This window comes from Microtus oregoni, unplaced genomic scaffold (assembly GCF_018167655.1).
Source record: "Microtus oregoni isolate MIOR12 unplaced genomic scaffold, Mior012 000049F_ref0000343, whole genome shotgun sequence".
NCBI classification, from domain to species: Eukaryota; Metazoa; Chordata; class Mammalia; order Rodentia; family Cricetidae; genus Microtus; species Microtus oregoni.
Window position 1 is genome coordinate 1,418,983 of NW_024543223.1, and position 25,447 is coordinate 1,444,429.

The 25,447-nt window shown below is 44.5% G+C and overlaps 1 protein-coding gene across 1 annotated transcript; it reads right to left on the bottom strand.

Annotated features, from left to right (window-relative positions):
* Nucleotides 1-1,592: 1,592 nt before the first annotated feature.
* LOC121436527 (splicing factor 3A subunit 1) lies at nucleotides 1,593-25,427 on the bottom strand. Its single transcript, XM_041636519.1, has 16 exons — nucleotides 25,238-25,427; nucleotides 22,220-22,341; nucleotides 16,257-16,464; nucleotides 15,054-15,311; nucleotides 11,270-11,344; nucleotides 9,591-9,741; nucleotides 8,541-8,734; nucleotides 7,485-7,602; nucleotides 6,870-7,055; nucleotides 6,054-6,175; nucleotides 5,729-5,974; nucleotides 5,005-5,212; nucleotides 4,411-4,565; nucleotides 3,083-3,184; nucleotides 2,898-2,969; nucleotides 1,593-2,244 (listed from the first exon to the last, which is right to left on the bottom strand). The coding sequence occupies exons 1-16, from the start codon at nucleotides 25,298-25,300 to the stop codon at nucleotides 2,143-2,145; spliced, it is 2,382 nt and encodes a 793-aa protein (XP_041492453.1). The 5' UTR covers nucleotides 25,301-25,427; the 3' UTR covers nucleotides 1,593-2,142.
* Nucleotides 25,428-25,447: the final 20 nt, after the last annotated feature.

Here is a 25,447-nt window from a genome sequence, read left to right on the forward strand (position 1 = left end):
TTCCTAAGCTTAGGTTGAGAGAGGAAAGGTAGAGCTACGGTGAGGACTAGAGCACTGCTTCCATGATCATGAAAGCACTTTCCTCTCTGACACCTGAATCACAGCAAATGAAAAGGTACCAAGAACTCTCAGTTCTGAGCATGTATAATTCTCAAAATAAAATCAGCTTTGTTTACATCATCAACAGGCTCTCATCTCCCTCCCTCTGAATACTTACAGCAGCGCCTATGCCTCTGCAATAGCACAATTCCAAAAATAATAACCTATATCAGCACCTCACTCAGCGACCAAGACTGAGGCAAATGTTTCACCCATACTCTTTATCTGAAACATGTGATTATGGGCATGTGACTTGCCTTTGGTACCTCAAACAAGAAAAATCACATAAGGACTACCACACAAGTGCTTGAACAGAATGCAGTGTCAGGTCTGACAGCTTCCGTCTTTAATCCCAGCACTTGAGAGGAAGCAGCAGGCTGATTTCTATACATTCAAAATCAGCCCGGTCTGTATAGCAAGTTCCAGGACAGTTGTCTCCAAACAAAACAAAAACAAACGAACAAAAAACCCAACAACAACAAAAACAATAAAGCAGCAAACTAAATAAAAGGCCCTTAGATATGCCCACAGACATGGCATAATTAACAACACACATCCTAAAGAACAACCTGTGTTCACACTAGATGAAACACTACCTAAAAATCACTGTGCCAATCAGTGGATGGGTGATTCCAGGTCTGAAGGAAACTACTATACCAGGTACTGTGGTCCTTGTGCTGTGGGATTCTGCATGCTAGAGGGTCCCAATGCTTTACAAATATAAAATGTGTCTATGTAAAAGTGTGGCATTGTACACACGTGGAGACAACTACAGGCATCAGGCCTTGCCTTCCATCTGGCTTTAGAGAGGGTCTCTCTTGTTCACTGGCCTGCTTCAGATGGTTCTGGCTCAGTCTTCCACCTCCCAGTGCACAGAGGTTACAGCAGCTTAGGCGGATTTTTGTGCCATAAGCACTTTACTCACCTGATTGGGATTTCCCTCTGAATGCTGTGATTACCACTGATAAATAAAGGAACTGCTTTGGGCTATAGCAGAGCTATAGGGAAACAGAGCTAGGTGGGGAAAACAGAACTAAGTTCAATGCTGAGAGAGAGAAGGAGGAGTCAGGAAGAAGCCACGTAACCCCACCAGAGACAGATGCCAGAATTTTAACCAGTAAGCCTCAGCCATGTGGCAATACACAGATTAATAAAAAAGGATTAAATTAATATGTAAGAGTCATCCATCCAATAAGAAGCTAGAGCTAACGGGCCAAGCAGTGATTTAATTAATATAGTTTCTGTGTGATTATTTCGGTTCTGGGTGGCTGGGACGAAGAAGCAGAGAGCAGCCAGGAACCAACAAGCAGCCTCTCTCTAACACTCACCGAGCCACTTCCCCAACCCATAGTTTTTTAGAAGAAGGACTAATTGACGGCAGTAAAAATTTACACCCAAACACCGCGACTACTGAGACCCTAAGAGCTCCATAGCACCAGGTAGTGGACACAATTGGTTAAGAGACAGACCTTATTAAACTGATTCCACGAGGGTCCAAGAGGTGTTTTGTTTTTAATTTTAAAAATACTTTTTGTTTAACACAATATCTCACACAGCCCAGGCTGGCCTCAAGCTCTACAGGTGAGGGTAACTTTGAACATCTAATTATCCTGTCAGCACTTCCCAAGTCCCAGGATTACAGGCATGCAAGTCATGCCTGGCTTCAAGAGGTTTATTAGAAAGACCAAAGCATGATACAAAATGATCAATGACAGTAACCATATCCTATCAGCCAACCATCACTTGGCATTATGGAACTGTCCAGTAGGAAAGCCCTGGGTTTTCCATCCCTAATGGCTTCCTGAAGAACCTCCAATCCAGAACCTAACATGAAGTCATTCCACAGACTGGCTTAGAAAGCTCTGCTATTCTTACCCATGTCAGGTTAGATAGTGGGCAACAACTCTAAGAACAAGGTGAATTTCCAAACTGATTTAAGAGGGAAACAAATGCACAGGCTGTGCTTGAGGTTCCAGAGAAGCTCCTGGAAGAAGTGGTGAAAGAAGAGGTCCAAGGCAGGAACTCAACTGCAGAAATTTCTCGTTACTTCTTCCTGCCACCTCTCTCCTTGAGGGCTAAGTGGATGACAGCACCACTGGCCATGTTGTAGTAAGCCAGGGAGTTGGAATCCTTGATGAAAATGCCCTGGAAAACAGACAAACGTCTTAGTTGTGGCACCTGTCTTTGACCACATCACACAGCTGAGCATAGCTGTTAATACTTAGACTTCAGCAATATGGAGACTTAAGGGAAGGCCAGTTCTGGATTACAGAACTTCGGTTTCTTCTAGAACACTTTTTCCTTCCTTCCTTTTCTTCCTTTCCTTTCCCTTCCTTCCTTCCAGCTGATATTGACAAACATAAGGGACCTTTATCAACATCTGGTTCAATTTTCAACTCCCCAAGATGTCAGCCATGACCAAGTCCAACGAACAGCCAACTTCTCAGGTCATAAGACCTTTAGTGATTACCTAATTCAACACCCTCGTTTTACAGAGGAGGAGATGAAGTCCCAGAAGACATGGAATACCCCCTCTGCAGAGAGAACCAGGCTAAGATCACATCACTGGCCTGGTCCCCATCCAGTTCTAACAGGTTTTTAGACCCCGCATTAGGCTGTGCTGTCAGGTCCAGCACTGTCAGGTTCACCTGCCCCAGCAGTCCAGCTGTATCATTTCTGGGATGGGCTCAGATGGCCACATCCAGGTCTCTCCCCATCTACTTTGTAACAGGAGATTGTTTCTAGGATGAGAGAGATGCTGGAACCTAAGGGGCAAGACAGGGGTTACCCTGGCTTACTTCATATTGTAGTTTTTGTTTCCCTGCAGGCATGCCTGTGGCTTCATGAATCTTCACTTTGATGACAGAAACCTGTGGGACCAAAGAAAAGCCACACTCATTCTGTTGCTAAAACCAGCTGGAAACATCTGACCTAATCCATTGGCTCTCAAGCACGTATAACAATTAGGGGTGGCAATACATACCTGGTCTGTGAGTGGGAGAGTGAAGACCAGTCCCTGTCCATTCAGCTTCCATTCTGTCTTATCCTGCATGTTGGGTACCTGCACTTTGATGGACACTGGACCCTGAAAAACACAGTGCTCATTATGCCTGGAGAGCTCCAAGGCAACCAGGAACTATGCTCTGCTAACAGTGGGCCCATCCAAACAGTGATTCCTGTCCCTCTGGCCCCATTTACTACTGCTGCTACTTGAGACACATTACACAAGGCTTCATTTCTTTATTTACTACTGCTGCTACTTGCAACACGTTACACAAGGCTTCATTTCCTTATTTTTGGTTTTTAGACAGGGTTTCATATCTAGCCCAGGCTGGCCTCAATCCTCCTGTTCTGAGATTTTAAGGGTATACTACCATGCTCAGTTTCCTTTCCCTTCCTTAAATAGACCCATCTTGTTTTCTAGTTAATTTGGAATTAAGGTGAAAATATTCTGCAACCCCAAGGACCAGTAGGATAAAGAATGTGGTCTGAAGTACTGGGCTCACAACTCAGCTCCAGAGTGGACAAGATGCCTGAGCTCAATGCAGCTCAGAATGCTAAAGAGAGGACAGTCTGAACCTTTAGTAGGTGCTCAAAAAATAGACCTTAGTCTTGGAAAAACAATTATATCAAATTTACAGGGCAAATCTAGTGGGAGCTGGGACTCTGTTTCCTCACTGACGCCTAACAACTTTCCTAGTGACTGGCAGGCCAAGGTAGGATCCTTGGTCCAGAATGTCAAGCAGAATCCTACAATAATAGGCAGCTTTCCCAGGGCTGGGGTTAGAACTAATTTTTTTTTAAAATGATTTATTTTTATTTTATGTGCATTGGTATTTTGCCTGCATGTATGTCTGTATGTGAGTGTCAGATCTTGGGAATTACAGACAGTTATAAGCTGCTATTGGTGTTGGGAATTGAACCCAGGTCCTCTAGAGGAAGAGCAGTCAGTGCTCTCAACCACTGAGTCATCTCTCCAGCCCCATGGGTAGAACTGAATTTAAGAGCCATGCCTAGGACTTCCTCCAGCTAGTTTAGTGCTCCTTCACTGAACTTCACTTAGGTGATATTGTCTTGGCATCTCCACACTGGCCTCTACAAGACTCCATACTATCAGAACCACCACCACCACCACTACAACTTTCTGTTCCCCCAGCTGTTGACCTCACGTTAAACACATACACAGAAGCTTCCTCTGGCTGACCTACATCCCAGAAGCTAACAGAAAGGGAGTGGAAAATAGCTGAAGCCTGGGCAACCCACGATGCTGCCACATACTCCAGGGAAGAGGCAGCATTCTAGATCACAGACCTTGTTCCTGCGCAGGAACTCTTCCTCAGGCATGAGGCTGTCCTCAGTCTTTAGTTTCTTGGATGGAGGCTCATCTTCCATAGGAGGTGGGGGGTGTACAGGAGGCATTGGAGCTGGGGCTGGGACTGGAGCCACAGGTGGGGCAGGCACAAAGGCTGCAAAGACATGGTACAGTGCCCAATGAACGTAGAAGGGGTGCAGAGGCCCAGGAGGCAGGACTGGGGAGATTTTTAAAGGCTTTACTCTTTAGAGGTATGAAATGCTCTGTCTTGGTAAGTCTGGCACTCAGCAGGTTCTCTGGCAGGCAGCCTTGGGAGGCTGCCCAAATTAGGCAGCAAAGGACTAGAGGCAGGGCAAGATCAGCCAGAAATAGTCAACTGTCAGGCTTCTGAGCCTGTCAAGGACCCGACCACCAGATGCAGACACACTAGCCATGCCATCTCAATATCTTGTCTCCCTCAATAACTATGGCCCCTAGATCCCAGTTTGGATTTCCTCTGGATGGATACCCAGCAGGAATAGTTAGCTGCCATTAACACCAGTCATGGTTCTGTGAACTGATCTAACAGATAGGAAAGCAACACTCAGACTGACCTGTTGGCACAATCATGGGAGGTGGGCGGGGTGCCATGATGGGAGGTGCAGCAGGAGGCATAGGTACCACATTGATCCTGGGTGCATGGATGATGGGTGGCATGGGGGCGATCACTGAGCCTGGAGGCAGCCGGACCACAGATGCCATGGGTGGCCGAGGCATGACAGGTACTGCAGATACAACAGTGGTACGAACTGGAGGCGGCATCTGAGGGTGGGAGGAGACCCATACATCAGTCACAGAAAACCAAGGCTCAGGTTCAAGAGCACAACAACTGGCCACACAAGATGGGGGTTAGACAACGTGGACTCTGCTTATCACTGAGACTGAAGTCTCACATCAGGCCCATGTTAACAACTCACTGCTGAGAGTTCCAGGATATTCTGTCCACCTGGGGCTTGGTGGTTCGGATTCAACCAGCTCCTCAGGGCAGACTGTACCACTAAAGAGGTTGACCTTGACTTAATCTCCTGGATACAGGCCACCAGTTCTCAAAGACCCATGAAGCCCACAGCCCTTCTTTGCCTCAAATCTGCCTCGCCACTCAGCTCACTCCCTATTGCAATGTTCCTTTGCAGTGGAAGACAAAGCTACAAGTTTCTACTTTCAAGTGAACAAATTAGCATTCAGGCCATACTCTAAAACAGTTGCCCTTCCCAGACATCATCCCACCCTAAGGACCAAAGTTTAAAACACTTGATCACAGGGTGGCTTCTGACTCACTGCAGGTGGCCGGGGCACTGATGTGATCGGGGGTGCTGAGCTGGGGATGTTGGTGGCTGAAGATGGAGGTGGTGGTTGCTGGGGAATTTCATTGGGCTTGCTGGGGCCAATTTTCTCCTTAGTGTCGTCTTCTGGCACCAGGCCCTTAGCCTTATGGATGGCCTCAATCTGCTCCTGGAGGGTGATGTTGGCCTGGGCAGCCTGCTGGGTCCGGGCCATGCTACCTGAATGGCCATCCCAAGTCACCTGCATGGGAAAGCAAAGATACAGTTTGCCAGGACTCTTGGAACTGAGCCCACATGTGGGAGACTCTTTGGAATTGTACCTTTTCCTCTGGCTTCTGGATCTCCTCTTCACCAATCTTCTTACCAATAGCTGTTTCTTCTACCCCAAAGATGTCAGTACGGCGCTCAGCCAACTGCTTTAAGCTGCTCTCAATATCCAGACCTGTACACAATAGAATGGAGAGAAAGGGAAGCTAAAGCTGGCGCCCTTTGGCAAGTCAGCAGTTTTCTGGGAATGTAGTGTGGAGGTTGGATCCACAGTACTGGCTGGCTTTCAGCTCCAATAAGACACTCTCATCCGTTTGGATGAGAGTCTTGGGAGGGTTGCCAAAGAAGGAGTAATCCTAAAGACCTGGTGCTTGTCCAGTCCTTACTAACAGGATTAAAGACCCAGTCCCTAACCCTCGGCAGCCCCCTTCCTATCCTGTTGTCTTTTTAAAGGTTCTATGTAGTGCTGGCTGTCCTAGAATTCTCCAACGTGTAGACCACGTTGACCTCAAACTCACAAAGATCCACCTGCCTCTGTCTACAGAATGCTGAATTTAAAGATATGCACCTCCACATGAAGCCCTATCCTGCTGCTTTGGCAATAAGACTTGTGAGTGTCACTCAAGAAGAGAATTTCAATTACAAGTCTGTCCAAGATAGCAAAAGACTAAGTATCCCTCCCAGCTATTGCCAGTATTTTGTTACAGAGTATCAGCAGGCAGTACCAGCCTTTGGAGAATTCAGTATATGCTGGAAAATAAAGATTTCTTTTGCATTAACATTGGTTGCACCTATCTCCCAAACTCTCACTGACCTCAAGCTTTCTGTGTCTACATAAGCAAGCTATGGGATGGGACCCTCCACCTCACCTGGTGCATAAACCTCATCATCACTCTGTTTCTCTCGGATGGAGCGATCTCGCTGCTCCAGCCAACGAGGGTCAAGAAGCCCAATACGCATGTGTTCTTGCATTTTGCTGGCAGGAATCTTCTCCCCAGTGATGGGGGATACAAGATACTCATCAGGAGCAGGAGCTGGAGGAAGAGGCTTGGAAGCTAAGAGAAAACAGAGGTGTCTAAGTGAGAATTCTAAACGGTAGTTCAAGTTAAGATTGTGGTGTATTCAAACGTCATTCACTGAAAACATTCATCCAGTACCACCTTCACATCAGAAACCCGAAACTGGAGAGGACTACTTGTGTTTCCCACCACGAGGCTTGTAACATGGGGTCACCACAAGTCCTTCTAGAACCAGCCCATCTGGCTAAATTACAGCTATGCCTATGTTGAAATAATTTGTTAAGTCTCTATACATTAATATGGTGAATAAATCATATAATATTCTGTGAATAAGGAACATGCCAGAATGTAACAAATTGTTTTTAACTTCGGGGGGAAAAAAAAAAAGAAATAGCCCATCTGAAGAACACACAAGACCATACAGGACTTTCTTTAGCAGCACAAGGTCTGGGAGGCAGGCCCTACCTTTGGGATCATAGTCCTTTCGCACAATGACTTGGTCTGGAGTTGGGGGCAGAGGTGGAGGCATGGGTGTCTCTGGGGGTGGAGGCACTTTCTGTCCTTCTTCTTCATCATCTGAACCCTGAAAAGCAAGGCAGTGGCACAACCTAGGAGATGAAAGGCCGCTTTCCCAAAGCTCAAGACTATGGCAACTCTCAGGGTGCCAATGAGCCTTGGCCCCTGCCAGCCAGCATCTATTTGCTAAGCCTTCTGGGGTAGCTGAGGTCAACTGGCAGCAAGCCAAGCTGTTTCCTCACAACATGAATGGAAGCATCAGGGACTATGGTGCTAACACTCCTCCCAAGCACTTCCAGTGGTTGGCACCAGGCGATCCCAAGAGGCCAAAGGCACTTAACACACAGAAGAGGAATACAGGGGCCAAGTTAGTACTCAATGGTAGCTGCTTCCAGAGCAATGCTGGGAGGGAGAAAAAAAGTCAATTCCCACAGACACTGGGGCCCTTTCTTCTCAAGCAGTACACAGATTCTTTCAGAGTGGGGAAAGCAGCTTGGCTCAGGACTCTGTGCCTACTTGGGAGGGCCATGCTGAAAGAGGGTAGAAATCTCTGAAAGGACATGTAGGCTACATTTAGACAAGTTAGGGAACTAGTGATCTTTTAGACCTAAGTGCTAAAAAGGCATAAAAGCATAGGGTAATATGGTTCCCTAACAGTGTTGGTGAAGGGCGTAGGTTGGGAGCAGGAATGCTGAGCCAAAGGGAAAGCAACAGATTATACAAGGCCGGCACAGCTTTCAAATCTTTCCTATGAACTGATCTTTGTTGCTGGAGCTGGAAAGATGTGTTGGGCTGCCTGGGTTTAAACAGCAGCAGTCAGTCTGGCCTTCTCCGGAGCTCACCATCTTTTGGTTGTGAGCCTAGCCTTTAACGGCTGAGCCATCTCTCCAGCCCAGGAGCTCACCATCTTTTGAGCCTCAAAGAATGGAACCTTGGACTAGGAGAGCATCACCTAACCTCTTGGACTCCAGGAGAAAGGTAGGCTAAAACCACCGGGGAATTTACCTCATCCATGTCCTGTACTTGAGTATCCTGGTCCAGCTGGGAAGGAGGCTCTTCAGCCTTTTCCTGCTTCTCATCCTCCTCATCAGACTCAACTTCCATCTCCACCTCCTCACTTTCCCCAAACTTCTCATAGCGCTCTTGAATGAGGATTCGGGCTCCCAGTTCCTCTGGTGTTGTTGGGGGAGGGAAGTTTCCTAAAAGGGGTAAGCCAGGGTCAATGGCATTCTGAGCTGGGCATGGTGGCAAACACCTTTGATCCCAACACTTGGCTGAGGCAAGCAGACTTTCTGTGAGTTTATAGTCAGCCTGATTTACAAAGTGAGTTCTAGAACAACCAGGACTACATTGAGACTCTGTGTGATGACTATTCTTGGTTGTCAACTTGACTATATCTAGAATTAACTAAAATCCTATGAAGGATTTTTCTGATTGACCATTTTAGGTGGGAAGACACAACCTAAATCTGGGCTGCACCTGGTGATAACCTGTATAAAAGGACATTAAAGAAAGAAGATTTTGCTTTTTGCCTGCTTGTCCTCATTCTTGATAGAAGGTTTGCCTATCCGGCTGCTGAGGCACTCTTTCCCTAGTCAGAATTCCAGTTAGACTGAAGACCAGCTGAGACATCCAGCATCCTGGACTTTCTATTGGAGACAGCCATTGTTGGACTAGCTAGACCACAGGCTGTAAATCACTCTAATAAATCCAGACAGACGGAGACAGAGAGAGCATGATTCATTATATCAGTTCCTCTGGAAAACTGATTAATATGTCATCTCCTAAAACAAACAAACAAACAAAAAAACAAGAAAAGGCATTCCTTGTCCTGTGAATGCCCCAAAGGCTGGGAAACTGTCTGATTTTATTATCTGCAGAGTCTAACATAGTAACCAGCTGTTGAATTGCATTTAACTTGGGCAAATGAACAATGTTTCCCTTTCTGGAACACAGGGAAGCAACACACTAATAAAGTCTGTGCCTGGCTCTGTTGCTCCCAGGAGCACCAGACTTCCTGGCTTCCACACGAAGGTACTCTCCTCCTAGACCTACCTTGCTCATTGGGTTGGAAATCCACTGTCTCCACCACTACAAAATCATGCCAGTCAATCTGAGCATAGGCCACTCGTTCCTTCTCTTTCTCTTCTTCTTCCTTCTTCCTCTCACGTTCCTGGAATTTGGCCCATTCCACTCGGTAACACACCTACAGGATTAGAAAATAGCAAGATGCCTCTTATGAGGCTTCAGGGCTTCACCTTCAGACCAAGAGGCAACTATATTCACAAGGAGAAAACTTCTAGTGTCCCACCAGAGCTGGCAAAGGCCTCTGCACTCACAGCAGCAAACTCTTGCAGCAAAAGTGCATGAAAACCTGGTTAAGTGGTACTTTAAGCCTTGTCAAGAGCTAGTGGCTGCAAGTGTCATACGCCCTAGGGGGATCCTGTTACCTTTTTTTATTCTTTTGCAAGATGGTCATGTTGTTAATTGTTCATGATTAGGTCTCAGCAGAGAAACCTCTTATTAAACTTTGTGGTATTTAATGCAGGCACTGGTCAAAAGCCAAGGGTAAGTGAAAGTAGTATACAGCCCTAAAGAGGACATTCATATTACTCCTTCCAAGGCTCAGTGGACATTTATAGAAGAGGAAGTAGAAAGAACGTAAGAGTCAGAAGATGGGGAAATGTACAGCAAAAAGACATCTTCTGGACATAACAAAGCCACTGGACTCATGAACTCACGGTAGCTGTGGTTACCTGCAAAATACTGGACCCATCAGCGGTCCAGTACAAATGGAGGAAGGCATTCTTCCCTGAGGAACTACTGGCAATTAAGGGTGCCTTAAGTAAGGCTATCATTTTCTGCAGTGTTGCAGTTGCTGGTGAACTGGCCATGTTCCAGTAAATAATCTCTTATCCCATGTCCATGTAAGCAACTCCAATAAACGCATCAGGGTCACACAAAAAGATGACAAGAAAGGAGGGGACCTTATTGAAAAAGGGTTTCAGTGAAAGAGGCAGGTTGGATGAAGACATCTAAAAATTATAGAAGTGTATATGAAACTATCAAAGATTTGGGGGGAGGGGGAGCTTTGTTTTTTTGAGACTCTGTAGCCCCTGAGTGGCCTTGAAGTTGTTCTGGGATTAGAGGTGCGACACTATATCTGTCAAAACATTTTTAAAAATTAAAAAGAAAAGAAACCCTGTTATCTTCAAAAGCAGCAACAATCTAAGTGTCTGAGAAGCAGTCACCTCACAGTTAAAACCAAACAGCACCACCCAATATGCCTGCTCAACTGTGAGAGCCTGGTGACTTCAGAAGGCACCTACCATCTCTCACCCGGCGATCCGCTCGGGAGGAAGTTTCTGCCTAAAGTAGGGAAGAGAAACTTGCTAAACTTCTAACTGGACTTCGTAGTCATCACAAGGCTTTTCTTCTCAGCACTCTATAACTAGGTTCAAGCTGACTATCCCTTACCTGGGATGCTTTGGGAACTGAAGTGTGTCTAATTTTGGAATATTTATATTCACATGTTGAATGAGATGTACCAGGGATAGAACCCATGCCTAACCTGAAGGTCATTACATTCCATACACACCTCATACACATGGCCTGAAGGTTAGAGAAGGTCAACCTGTACTGCCTCAAAGACAGGTTAGGTTTCTAAACAAAAACAAAACCCACATAAAGAACCTGATACGTTGGTACCTGGTACTGGGAAATCCTGTGTTTACCTGGTCCAAAACTTCTCGGGGATTTTCAGCCTCTTTCTTGAGCTTTGTAAATAAGCCTTTGGGTGGAATCAAGATCTGAAAGAGAATTACAGCAACTGTCAGTAAATCACAATATAAACAAAGAAGCAGCCTTCCCAGGCCCATCACAGAACATAAGAGATGGATTCTTAGCCTCAATCCCAACTCTACATGTCAAGAGTGTGCAAATTATTTAACAGCTAGAACTTATATTTCCTTCTCCAAATGTTGACACCACTACTTTAGAGAAGGCCATTTCCATGATTCCCAGTAAAGCATGTAAGCCACTGGCAGGTTATCCAGAACATGCTACATTATGGCTGCTGACATGACACTGATGCGCTCCGATCATTTTGAAAATATCAGCCGGGCGGTGGTGGCGCATGCCTTTAATCCCAGCACTCGGGAGGCAGAGGCAGGGGGATCTCTGGGAGTTCGAGGCCAGCCTGGTCTACAAGAGCTAGTTCCGGGACGGGCACCAATGCTACAGAGAAACCCTGTCTCGAAAAACCAAAAAAAAAAAAAAATCATTCAGTCCTCTCTACTGTCCTGTTCAAGACTGCAACCACCTCCTCCCTACTTCCCAGAACTTCCAACCCCTGCCTTCTGATCTAGAATATCTATCTCCATCTGAAACACATAGGACACTTCACTTGTATTCTCCTCCCAACTAAAAAACTCCATGAAGACAGATTTCTGTCTTCTCACTACTCATTACCCAATGTCTAACGTGCATTTACCAAGGACACCGACTGCCTTTATTCTAACAACCATTCCAATTGTCCCAGCAGTATCTACTTCCACTCATAAAGCGGCACAATTTTACCTTGCTCCCCTTATACCTTTATCCCTAGAATCTACCTGCTATAACAGCTTTCCATGAGTAGACACTAGTGCCTTCAATTATGAGTCAATAACAATAATCCAAATTTAGAGAAGGAGAGAAAAAAATAACAAAATAGAGACTAAGGATTTCTAACTATGGAAGCAGCTCAAACTGAACCCAGGCCTTTACTTAGAACTGATATTATGGGGCTAAAGAGATGGCATGCAGCTAAGAGCAGTGTCTGTTCTTTAGAGGACTTGGTTCAATTCCCAGCACCCATATGGTAGCTCACAACCATCTATAACTCTGGTTCCAGGAAATCTGATGGCACCAGGCACATGAGTGGTGCAGAGATGCAAAGTAAAAATAAATAAAATATAAAAATCCACAAAAACCTGATACTGTGTACTTACAGTAACCTTTGGCTTTGAATTTCAGTTATTGTTCTACTAACTTCTAGATTCTAAAGATAACCCTCCTCCCCCAAGACAGGGTTTCTCTATGTAACAGCTAGCTGTCCTGGAACTAACTCTTGTAGACCACGCTGGCCCTGAACTCACAAAGATCCACCTGCCTCTGCCTCCTGAGTACTGGGATTAAAGGCATGAACCACCACCACCTGGCTACATTTTTATATCTTTAATTTTATATAGAGCTAGTCCTTAAGAATTCTTTTAATTTAGATCTTTAACACCATTTCTAAATATTAAGAACAGATTTATAGACCATCTTACTAAAAAGGAAAACAAGAAAAATGTGCCATTGGTAATCATATACCAGTGAGTGCCCTTTGTAACCCATTATAATTTATTTCTAGGGGTGGAGAGATAGCTCAGCGATTAAGGGCACTGGCTGTTCTTCCAGAGGTCCTGAATTCAATTCCCAGAAACCACATGGTGGCTCACAACCATCCATAATGAGATCTGGTGCCCTCTTCTGCCCTTCAGGTATACATGCAGACAGAACACTGTATATATAATAAATAAATAAATCTTAAAAAAAAAAGAAAAAATTGATTTCTAAAGCAGAAAGTCTCTTAAAGAGCTCAGGCTGGCCTAGAACTCCTGATAATCCTCATGCCCCAGTCTTCCTAGAGCTAGCATTAGAAGTGTTAGTTACTATACCCAGCTAACTGATTAATTAATTTTAAATACCAGATTTCCATGTCAGATTCTGTTCTAAACACAATTTCAAAGTGGGACAGTAGGGGCTGGAGAGATGGCTCAGCGGTTAAGAGCATTGCCTGCTCTTCCAAAGGTCCTGAGTTCAATTCCCAGCAACCACATGGTGGCTCACAACCATCTGTAATGAGGTCTGGTGCCCTCTTCTGGCCTGCAGGCATACACACAGAGAGAATATTGTATACATAATAAATAATAAATATTTTTTTAAAAAAAGTGGGAGCCGGGCGGTGGTGGCGCACGCCTTTAATCCCAGCACTTGGGAGGCAGAGGCAGGTGGATCTCTGTGAGTTCGAGACCAGCCTGGTCTACAAGAGCTAGTTCCAGGACAGGCTCCAAAACCACAGAGAAACCCTGTCTCGAAAAACCCAAAAAAAAAAAAAAAAAAAAAAAGTGGGACAGTGATAGTGCATGCCTTTAATGTCAGCACACGGGAGGAGGAAGAGGCAGGCAGATCTCTGTGAGTTCAAGACTAGTCTGGTCTACAAAGAAAGTTCCAGGACAGCAAGGATTGTTACAGAGAAACTCTGTCTCAGAAAACAAAAAACAAAACAAAACAAAACACAAACAAAACGGTTTTAGTTTGTAACCCAGGCTACACATCACCAGGGCCAAATGGGAATATGTTGTACATGTTTTCAATGTTAGTAAACTCATACTGAACTTTCCTGGTATAAATTACTTCACTGGGTAAAAATAACAAAGGTTTGAATCTCAACAACACTGCTTACTAGCCTGAGACTGTAGACATTCTGATGACTTTGCATTTCATTCCTTTTTTGGTCTTTATCTAGCACTTAATCCAGAGCAAAACTAATTAATTAATAGAATCCATGCTAGAACAGTACTCAACAACCGAGGTGTAACTGTAGCCCCATAAAATCATCTTTCTTAATCCATTTCTGCTTGTGAAAACTGGGGAAACATCACTAAAGTTTTTGAGGATTAAATTAATAGGAAGCAACTATATAAAGAAAGAGCCTGCTTCTCAGGCCATACAGTAGACAAGTGAAAATGTAATACACCTAAAAGCAGCTAGTGCTACCTAGTCCTGTCACACAGCAGATGGCCACCTAATAATGCTTCATAAACACGTCTCCTTAATAACAAGATTTAAAGAGATAACGACTGAAGCTGCTGTCAGGGGAGGGACAGGGGAGGGAGGTGTGCCTTTAATCCCAGGGATCTCTGAGCTTGCGGCCAGATTGATCTACATAGTGAGTTCAAGGTTAACTAAGTTAGAATCACACAGTGAGATCCTGTCTTTAAAAGAACAAACAAAAAGCACAATAAAGATTTAGAGTCTCTGAGATGGTTCAGCAGGTAAAAGCACAAGCTATGCAAACCCGATGTACTGAGTTTGATCCTCAGTGGAAGGGGGAGCTGAACGCTGTTCTCTGACCCAAAGTGTGCTCCATGGAAAGACAAAAAGCACCTACAGTCTTTTTTTTTTTTTTTTTTTTTTTTGGTTTTTCGAGACAGGGTTTCTCTGTAGCTTTGGAGCCTGTCCTGGCACTTGCTCTGTAAACGAGGCTGGCCTTGAACTCACAGAGATCCCCCTGCCCCTGCCTCCCAAGTGCTGGGATTAAAGGCGTGCACCACCACCGCCCAGCAGCACCTACAGTCTTAAACACACACACACTTTACACTAAGCTGGGATTCACTTTTGCCCAGATACCCACAAAGCAATGTCCTTGTTGACAGAAGGTGAATGCTATACTCCCAGTGTGAGACACTACCCTCTGCCCCAACCCAGCACCTTTGTATACTGCTCCACCAGCTTTGTGAAGTAGTTGAAGAGGCTGTGCTGCGGACGGAGAAAGTCAAACTGATAGTTGCGCTGCTCTTTCTGCATCAGCTGAGTCAGAAACTGGCGCCCATTCCTGGCCACAAACTGAGCTGTCAGCTTCACTACATCCAGGTCGAAGGCTGAGATGGAGGGGGGATCAGCGATGAATTCAAACTCAGGAGGGGGTTCCTTCGGTACTATGGTCTCTTGGATCACCTGGGCTTGGACCTAAGACAGCGTTGAATAAGAACAGAACAGAAGTAAACTAACTGTGCAGAATGGCCAAAGACTCCAATGTTTTATTAACTGAGCATCACTGGGACTTGCTATGAGAAGACTGGCACCCAAGGGCATTGGAGTCTCACCCAACTACTGCTTCAAGTATCTACATCTCTGCTCCCATCCTGAAATTAAAGGCCTAAAGAGGTGGCAAAAATACAAAGGAAACAGGCTGTAAAATCTAACTTAAGAGGCTATACAGTAAGACCCATGTGTTCTGTAGTAAATCCCATTGCATAAAGTACATCAATGACCTCCAAGAGAACCACGAGGCAGACAGAATAGATACTATGGCTGTTTTTTACAATGAGAAATTTAGGCCCTACAAGCAGCAATCAAAATGCAAGGTCTTCAAACATGACTTCAATTTTTCTCATGGCTAAACAAAAGGCTGCTTTTCCCACAAAAGTCTGGGAGCTGTGTAAAATGAAGAGACCAGGCCAGTTCTACACAGTAAACAAACTGCATTGGCACTTTCTATCTTTACTGACTAGTGCTGGCTTCAACACTCCTGGGCCCCAGCACAAACTGGGTACTGGAACCGCCCAAACAAAAGGGAAGGAATGGTACAAGGCTAAATCACCTCCTTTAGCTCATCCAGGCCAAAACGTTATTCTCACACTACAACTAACTCACACCTTGAATTGATAGATCATATTTGGACAAGCCTCAGCTTCATCATCTGTTAAATAGTTGTTCCACTGGGCTCTTCATGATCTGGGCCCAGAGCACAGAGCTTGACCAACAAGTGCTCAAAAAGTACTATGTACTATCAGTGATTCTGAAAGACAAGGGTAACTTTATTCTGTCCCTGGTGATTGTGGACAGCAGAGCTAATTATGCCCACCAATCTTGCTTCCTCCCTAACCCACAAAGAGGGGCTGCGCTACAAACCTTCTGGGGCAGCTGTTGTTGGGTGGCTTGCTGCTGCTGCTGCATAACCTTGGGGATGGCAGCTGAGGGTTCCTGAGCCTTCCCCTCCTTAAACTCGCTGACCTTGTGGCGGTAGTAGGCATGGTAAGGGTCATTGGGATTTAAGAAGTTGAACTTGGGGTTGTTGATCTCATTTTGTCGGATCCTGGCTTCAAATTCAGGCCCATTTCTGTGGGGAAAAGTTAACACATCAAATGATGAATACCACAAACTTTGTGATGACTCAGATCCAAACCTCCATCTGTATCAATATCTGTGCCACCACCCACTCACAAAACCAGTCTATCCCTGGTATACTGGAGCTCCTCGTTTAGTAACTAGGAATCAGCAGTCAGTCTATCTGCCAATGAAGGCCTGGCCACTCCCACCAGTCATCCCTTAAGCTCCTCTGCCACAACCAGCTGAACAATTGTTTTTTTTTCTTAGAATAAAACATTTTTGACTAAGGATGTGACAGAAATGTAGAATGTTTGTCTAATACATACAAGGCCCTGGATTTGGTTCCCAGCTCCACAAAAAAAAAACCCAAAAAACTCAAACAGCTAATAAATGTTAATAGCTTGTCCAAACACTGCTTAAAGTAACTTCATTTATTATTGGGAGGCCCACAAAGGAAATGTTTCTCTGTAAGGTTCATGAGGCTCTGCAAGATTTATTTACTTTGTATATATACAGGATAAGGCCATGGTGCGATGCTTGCTGACAAGATGAACAAGCTGAGTTTGATCTCCTGGTTCCACATGGTGAAAGGAAAAGAACTAACTCTCACAACTTGTGCTCCGATCCGTGTGTGTGCTTGTGCACATGCACACATACAGATTCACACCCACACAAAAGAAATGCAGTCAATCCGCTAGAACGATGACAAAATGGGGAATCCAAATTTTTAAGAGTCCCAGTAGGTATAACTCAAGTGGTCATAACTTTTTGGTTTGGATTTTTTGAGATACAGTCTCACATAGACCAGGCTAAGAACTGGCCTTGAACCCTTGATCTGACTGCCTTTACCTTCCAGGAGCCACTAAGTGTGCCACCAAACCTAGTTCCAGGTGTCATACTTACATATAACATCTGTGTCAGCTTAAAGGCACACAGCCTTAAAAAGACACAGGATATAGACACCTTCAAGTTTCTGCTCACTACTTAGTCTCACAAAGGTCAAGGCTCCAAAGTATTCCTTGCTTTGATTTTCACTAATATCATTTTCTCTATGTACCTCCAGGCATTATTGAGATTTGTGTAAGTAGTGATTAAGGAAATGCTCCAGACTTTTTGAATACAGTGGTTTGCAAACAAAGGGGATAGTTACTACTATGTAGCCTAGAAGGGGCAGTTCCACCAACACTGAAGATGACTGGCCTCTTAGGAGGGGCTTCCACTGATTGTCACCAGAACCCTACGTTCAGGGACACAATGAAGACACCAAGCCAGACTCCCAATTCCCACTGCTGCAGGGATTAGTGCCAGACAGGTCACTTTCTTCAGACTGTCACACCACCCCTGGTCCTGTCAGTTAAACAGAGCAGAAGACAGGACACAGGTGACTTTATGGTTAAAATCAGCCACTAAAGGGGCTGGAGAGATGGCTCAAAGGTTAAGAGCACTGGCTGCTCTTCCAGAAGTCCTGAGTTCAATTCCCAGCAACCATTTATAATAAGATGTGGTGCCCTCTTCTGTCATGCAGGAATACATGCAGATAAAACACTGTATACATAATAAACAAATCTTTAAAACAAAACAAACAAAAAACAAAAGATTAGACACCAAAACAATCTGTGACATCCATGGCAGACTGTGGAAAGCCTAGACTCTAGCAAGTTCTGGTCACACCCTGCAGCCTGACTAATATCATGAAGTCTCAATTGTGCTTTAGTCCAACTAGAACCTCATGCTTTGGAAAGAAGCATTTTCCTACCTCCCTATGTAATGTAAACCACACACAGATTTGATTTGGATCCCACTAAATCAGGTCACCATGTCTGGAAAATGCCCAGAGAGACTAATGGCTTCTAGAAAAGGGGGTCTGGGTTGTCTCTTGCAGTGCTGCCTAAGCCATAGTCTCTACACATCAGGAAACAGTTAGAAAGATATAATGAGAAAGCAGATGTATTTATTCCAGGAAATTCCAGTGCTCTAAGTTGGCTTACTGATAATTTTAGAATTAGATCTTCCAACATAAGGAATGGATTTCAGCAGAAAAGCCTGACTCTGACTCAGCCCAGCTGGCGGGACTTTTTAAAGGTATTTCCAATTTAGCTTTTTGACAGAAAAATGCAGGTCTGGGAAAACCTACCTACAGAGAAAAGATTCCTTTCAGCCAGATTTGGTTGCAGATACCCACTGCCTGCTCCTGAGTACCAGGTTTAGCAGAGCAGACCTAAATATACCTCTCCCAGAGCAAGATCCTGACCTGTCCCTTCATTTCAAAGCGTGATGTTATTTACAATTTCTGAGAGAGAGAGAGAGAGAGAGAGAGAGAGAATGAGAATGAATATGAATGCATATGCTCATTAGCGCTCACAGGGAGACCAGAGGTTGACACTGAGTAACCTTTTCTATCATTTTCTGCTGTGGGATGGTCTTTCTGTATGCTGTATGTGTGGTTCTCATTGGTTGGTAAATAAAGCTGCTTTGGCCTATGGCAAGGTAGGACATAGCAAGGAGGGAAATCCAAGCAGAGATACAGAAGAAGAGATACAGCCAGCCACTGAGGAAACAAGACACGTAAAAAATAAGGTAACAAGTCATGAACCCTGTGGCAAAGCATAGATAAGAAATATGGGTTAATTTAAATATAAGAGATAGCTAGTAATAAGCCTGAGCCTTGGCCAAGCATTTATAAGTAAAATTAAGCCTCTGAGTGCTTATTTAGGAACTGGCAGGCAGGAGAGAAACCTCCAATTACAATTTTCCATCTTACTTTTTTGTGACAGGGTCTTGTACTGAGCCTGGAGCTCACCATTATGGTTAAGCAGGCTGGCCAGTTAGTGGGCCCCAAGAATTTCCCTATCTTTACCCACCAGGGGTGGGGTTACAATCACCCACACACACATACCACTTTTTATGTGGTGCTAGAGACTCAAACTCAAATCCTATACTTTACAGCAAGCCTTCTACCCATTGAGCCATCCCAAGTTCACATTTATAATGTCTATAAAAATGACTCCCATGGTTAAAAACCCATCTTATAAACACGGTGGTGTTTTTACACTAGAGATAGAATTCATATCTTTGTACATAAAAATAAACACTCACTCCATCACTAAGCTACACAATCAACCTTTTTCTTTCTTTTTTTTCTTTCTTTGTCTGTCTATCTATCTATCTATCTATCTATCTATCTATTTTGGGGTTTGAGACAGGGTTTCACTGTAGCTTTGGAGCCTGTCCTGGAACTACCTCTGTAGACCAGGCTGGCCTCAAACTCACAGAGATCTGCCTGCCTCTGCCTCCCGAGTGCTGGGATTAAAGGCATAAGCCACCACCACCTGGCTAACCTTTTTATTTTTTATTTATTTTTTTTTAAAGACAAGATCTTGGCCTTGGTTGATCTAAAGCTCACATTGTAAACCAGGCTGGCCTTGAACTCACAGAGACCCACTTACCTCTGCCTCACATAATTAGGGGACTTGAAGGAATATCCAATCCATTTTGTTTTCCTTTTCCAAAAATATAGTTTGTGTCTATGTGTGTTACTCAGATTGTGAGTTGCCTGACATGGGTGCGGGGAAACAAACTCAGGTCCTCTGTAGGAGCAGAAAGTGGTCCCAATGTTTGAGCCACTCCTCCAGTTCCTATTTCCTTTCTTTGAAAAGAAATAGCCAAGCTAGTCTCCAAATCCTCACTACCACCGGGATTACAGGTGTGCATCACTATACAGTGATAGGTTTTTCTTTTTAAGAGAACTAAGTCATGCTTTTCTGTCTATGGCAGCAGAGCATGACACAATTATTGGAAAGTCACTTGCATACATGTGTGCACACAAGCCTGTGGATACCAGAGGTTGACATGCTATCAGGTGTCTATCATTTCCCACCTTATTTAAATTTATCTATATATTTATTTTAGATAGTGTCTGATAGTGTCTAGCTGGCCTGAAATGCTACTAGGGTGGCCTTAAACTCAGTGATTGACCTGCCTCTGTCTTCAGAGTGCATCAACACACGGGCCCCACTTTAGTTTTTGAGGCAAGGGACAAGGTCTCTCACTGAATCTGAAGCACAATAATTTGATAGACTTCCTGGCCAGGAAGCTCCAGGAATCTGCCAGTCTCCATTCCCCAGTACTGCGGTTACCAGAAATACGTATCACTAAATCTTGCTTTTACATGAGAACCAGAAATACAAATTCAAGATCTTGTACTTTCTTGACAGGCACTTTACTGAACTGAGCCATCTTCCCAGCCCTTAGCATTGTTCTTTTAATGCTCTCTTAGCCACTAATGTTTCACATGGGATTTTCTTCTAAAGAAAGCATCTAAGAAGAAAAAACAATGTTCGAACTCTTCTTACAGCTTCACTGACCAAGTGGAAACACTGGAAACAATCTCAAGAAAACATAGTCTCAACACCTTGCATCCCTCTTTATAGAAAGCATCCAGCATGAGGGAAATCATAGAGTAGTGTAGGAAATGTTTACAATTTAGCATGCAAGAAAAATCAAGACATGATAGTATTTGTGCTGGTATTACCACATCCAAAAAAGGATGCTAAGAGCAGAAGGAAACAGGAAAAGGTGACAACAGCTGGCAGGAATTGTCCTGACAGTAAGATTGCACCTATTCCTTATGCAACACCCTTTTCCCAATTATTAACATCACAGGAGAAACGGCAAAGGCATTAATGTTGCTATGAAACATTAGCCAACTAAACATAATACCCAATGTCCTAATTTTAGGGCAGTTTTTAGGTGAAAGTCTAAGTTTAAAGTGACATAAACTCTCATGGAGTGGACACTGCGAAAGATGTCAAACAACCTCTTTACTTGAGTAGGAAGTTGGGAAAGAAACACCTATTAAATGATACAAGGTGGTAGAGACGTTGCCTCAGGGGAGTGACTATGAATGTGGGCCTAACACAGCATATGCCCCTAGACACTGTTCAGGGCCATGTAGTACTCATATAAGCAGTCTAGTTCAAGAAAAGCCAGAAATCCAGACAGATTGTGAAATCACTTCATTTTTAAGCGTGGTAATAGGAATTTTAAAGAAAGATTCTAAAGACAAACAAAACATCTGCAGACTGGATATATCTGTGGGATGTGTTGGCCTTTGGAGTCAAGTGGGCCTGAAGATTACATCTAAGGATGTAGGATGAAGAGGTTGGGGAAAAGCCTGACCAATGTCCACCCTGCCCAGAAAGATTAACGAAGTGTTTAGAACATAACTGAGCTTTACTCAGTCCTATCAGCTCGCTTCTGACTCACCTCAAGTGATCGTATACGGCTCCTTACACAAGGAGAATGATCAACTCTGCCTTCTATCTCCTCTGGTCAGCAGCCAAACACAGCATACACATCATCAGGGAAAAGAAGCCACCAGGAATTCCCTCAGGCTTGTTTTGGAAGCTGAAACTCCTGGTGACTATACAGTTGGGTATGGCTCTCACTGTGGTTACTGCTGTTACATGTCAAAGACACCAGTCCTGCTTATTGCCCACCTCCAGGCCCTACTGTGGTTTTGGAGGAACTAACAAGCCTAAGCCAGAGTCTTGAAAAAGAAAAACAAGAAAACAAAAAAACAAAAAATCATACTGCCTTTGTGCTGACTCAAAGCCCTTTCTTTTTTATTTATTTATTTATTGAGAAAAGGAGAAAAAAAAAAAAACAAGTTTCCACCTCCTCCCAGCCTCCCATTTCCCTCCCCCTCAAAGCCCTTTCTTTATGTTACAATTTTCCCCAACCCACTGTGCAGAAGCAGCTGTTACCTGGCCACAAAACTGGCAGTCTTGTCAACGATATTCCTGACCTCTGGAGGAGGGTAAATAATCCCTACCACTGGCTTGGAGGGAGTGGATTCCTCCTTTGATGTTGCTTCTTCTTCAACTGGCTGTGAAAACAAAAGAAAAGATCTTCAAATTCCTGGTTTGGGTTAGGCTATCATAAACCAGCTTCTAGCATTTCTCCAAGACATGGCTGACAATAGTCTTTGTCCTGCAGACTTCTTATATGGGGCCATTCCCAAGAGCTAGGGAAAAGAATGGCTTTCTTGGCTACCCTTCAGACAGGCAGACTGGTGTGATCAGATACACAATTTTTTTTTTTTTTTGCTTATTTGCTGACATAGGGCTGAAACTTAGAGCCTTACACATGCTAAACAAGGAACTGATTATACCCTTAGCATCCAAAAGGCCATGTCTTTAGCCCTGAATCTAGTATTGCGTCTTTCACAGAATACTTAATGACTGTCTGCCAAAGAGCAGCTCAGCAGTTTAATGTGTTTACCCTGCATGAGGTACTAGGTTCTATACTTAACACAAACAGAAATAAAGGAGAGAAAAAAGAAGAAGAAAAAAGTCTGGCTGATAGATCATTTTGTCTTAATTGTCCATTTTTTTATCCACCAGTTCCATAAACCTAGCCACTGTTAAATGCATAAATGGTTTGTGGAGCTTCAATGGAATTTGACACCAACGGTTCTTTAATGCTTTATCCAGCAGCTTCTTCTTCCTCTCAGTTAAGAGTTGGGCTCTCATCTTAAAAAACTGGGATTCCCTCCATCTTCATGTTCCTCTGGGCTGCTGCCTTCCCCTTGTTCTTCCTCTGGCAGCTGAACATTACAAGTTTCTACTCCATCTCATTTACTTCAAGTATTTTATTTATTTATTTATTTATTTACTTAGGGGGTTTTTGAGACAGGGTTTCTCTGTGCAGCCCTGGTTGTTCTGGAACTCACTTTGTAGACCAAGCTGGCCCCAAACTCACAGAGATCCGCCTGTCTCTGCTTCCTGATTGCTCAATTCAAATATTCTTGGCAGCTGCGGGAGCCTTGTCTTCTGTCTTCTACATTTTACCTCTTAACCTATACACTGGAAACCTCTAAACCAGCAGTTCTCAACCTGTGGGACTCGACTCCTTTGGGAGTTGAACGTCCCTTTCTTTCATAGGGGTCGCCTAAGACCATCCTACATATCAGATATTTATGATTAATAACAGTGGCAAAATGCAATTATGAAAGCAACAAAAATGGCTTCATGGTTTGGGGTTACAGCACAAAGACCTGCATTAAAGGGCTGCAGCATTAGGAAGGCCAAGAATCACTGCTCTAAACATATGGTTTACGATTTCTTCTCAGTATTCTGTCTTCAGCCAGACACTCTTGAGAACTATGTTCTACATTTCCTTTCCCTACTTTAGGCTGAAAAATCCTGCCTACATCGATCTCCCAGGCAAGTCTTGAATACCACCAAGCTTTAGAATGGTTTTCCAGGTCTCCTGAGCCTCCCTAATTCACCAAACACAAAGTACACCCCAGGCACTTGAAGCGTATTAGCTCTTAGGATCCTGATGCCAACCTTGAAGTGTTCTTACTCCAGACCACAGGAATAACAAACTTGTGCCTGGCCCCCAGACAGAATCAGGATTCTAGCACATCACTTTGGCTGGAGAGCCTGTGCCAACACCATTCTGGGACAAACACTTGCCCATCCCTCAAACCCTCAGTGTCTTTGGGATACGGTTAACTGTTTCTCGTCCCCCTCTTTACAGCACTGCAAGTCTATGTTTCTGAAACACAAATGGCACTATCCAGCCTAAACTATCTCCCACTGTCCTCATAGACATGTTCAAATCCTACCACCATTATCCCAAATTTGTACTTGAGCCACACTTGTTCACGTACCTTTGAGAAAAGAGGGAGCACCTGACTCTACCGTGGTGTAACTATTATTTGGTATCACCTTGTCTGTTATTCCCCAGTGTCAATGAAAATACACAAGCATACAAATACGTAAACGTTTGGAGAAAGGACATGGGCTTTATCTGTCATATTTGGGATTGTGTTCTGAACCCAAAGCAACAATCAGCATATAGTATGTGCCCGGTAAGTGTATGTTGACTAATTTCCTTTCCCCCATCACTCTTCATTGTTATTCTTTCCTGCAAAACAGCCACTCACCTCTCACTCCTGCGGACTTTCCTCACATTCATTTCCCCTCTGCTCCAGCAAGCAGTGCTGGTTAAATTCATGGCTTATTTGTATCCAACCCACATACTTCCACCTCAGCAATCTGTTAGCTTTTGGGTCTCGCCCTGTAGTCCAAGCTAGCCTTCAATTCATGATCCTCCTGCCTTAGACCCACAAATGCCGGGATTACTGACGAGTGTCATGGGCCCAGCCTTGAGAGCTTTTAAAGGCTGCCTGACATTTTATCACTTAACACCGACACAGAAAATAAACATTGAGTGTTCATGCATGCCTGTACTTTCACTAGTCTGGGCTCTCTCTTAAGGCAGGAGTTACGCCTCATCCGTTCTCCAATGATGAAGACTGGATCCTTGTCCGGTTTAGGAAAAGCACCTCGTAGGTGTTTGGGAAAAACGAAAAAGACATAAGGCAATCTAGGAAATTAGCGATTACTGGACAAATGCTGAGCGACGGGGAGGCCCAAAAGCCACAGTGAACAGACAGGCCCAATGCTTCTCACATCTGAACGAAACAGCTTGGGATCGGGTTAAAATAAGGTTTAGAGCGGAGGCTTCGTGATTCTAATAAGCTCCCAGGTGAAGCCTAGGCTGCAAGTCCGCAAGCTTCTTTGACAATTCCGGTTCTAGGGAGCTTTTTGGGACCAGAAGGCAACGCAGCGCGTTGACTCCTGGGACTTGCAGTCCCTTCACGTCCTTCAGGGCTGCCTGGGCTTCCAGCAGGAGTGCCGTAGAGCCCGCGCGGGAGGGGAGGGACGAGGCCTACACCGGGGCAGCGGGCTGAGGAGCACGGGGCGCGGTACCTGTTTGGGCTCAGTAGCTACTGGCGGCGGCGGAGGCACCGCCTGCACGGGTCCGGCGGGCATGACTGCGACGCTCAGAGCTGCCAGTCCGCCTCAGGGTGACAACCGGTACGGCGGTGAGGTTAAGCTCCCCACACGAAGGCTACAACGCAATGGCAAGATGGCTGCGACCCAGCGGAAAGCCGCGGAAGGCAGTGAACACACTTCCGG

Bases quoted from the DNA above. Each gene is read 5' to 3' on its own strand.
- LOC121436527 (XM_041636519.1), bottom strand. From the start codon at position 25,300: ATGCCCGCCGGACCCGTGCAGGCGGTGCCTCCGCCGCCGCCAGTAGCT. The intron at 5,213-5,728 runs GTGAGTCAGAAG...TCCCACCCTCAG, and splicing joins CAGTGCCCCGGCCACCTGCA to ATGCCGCCTCCAGTTCGTAC. The intron at 3,185-4,410 runs GTCTGTGATCTA...TGTGTTTTTCAG, and splicing joins AGTTCCTGCGCAGGAACAAG to GGTCCAGTGTCCATCAAAGT.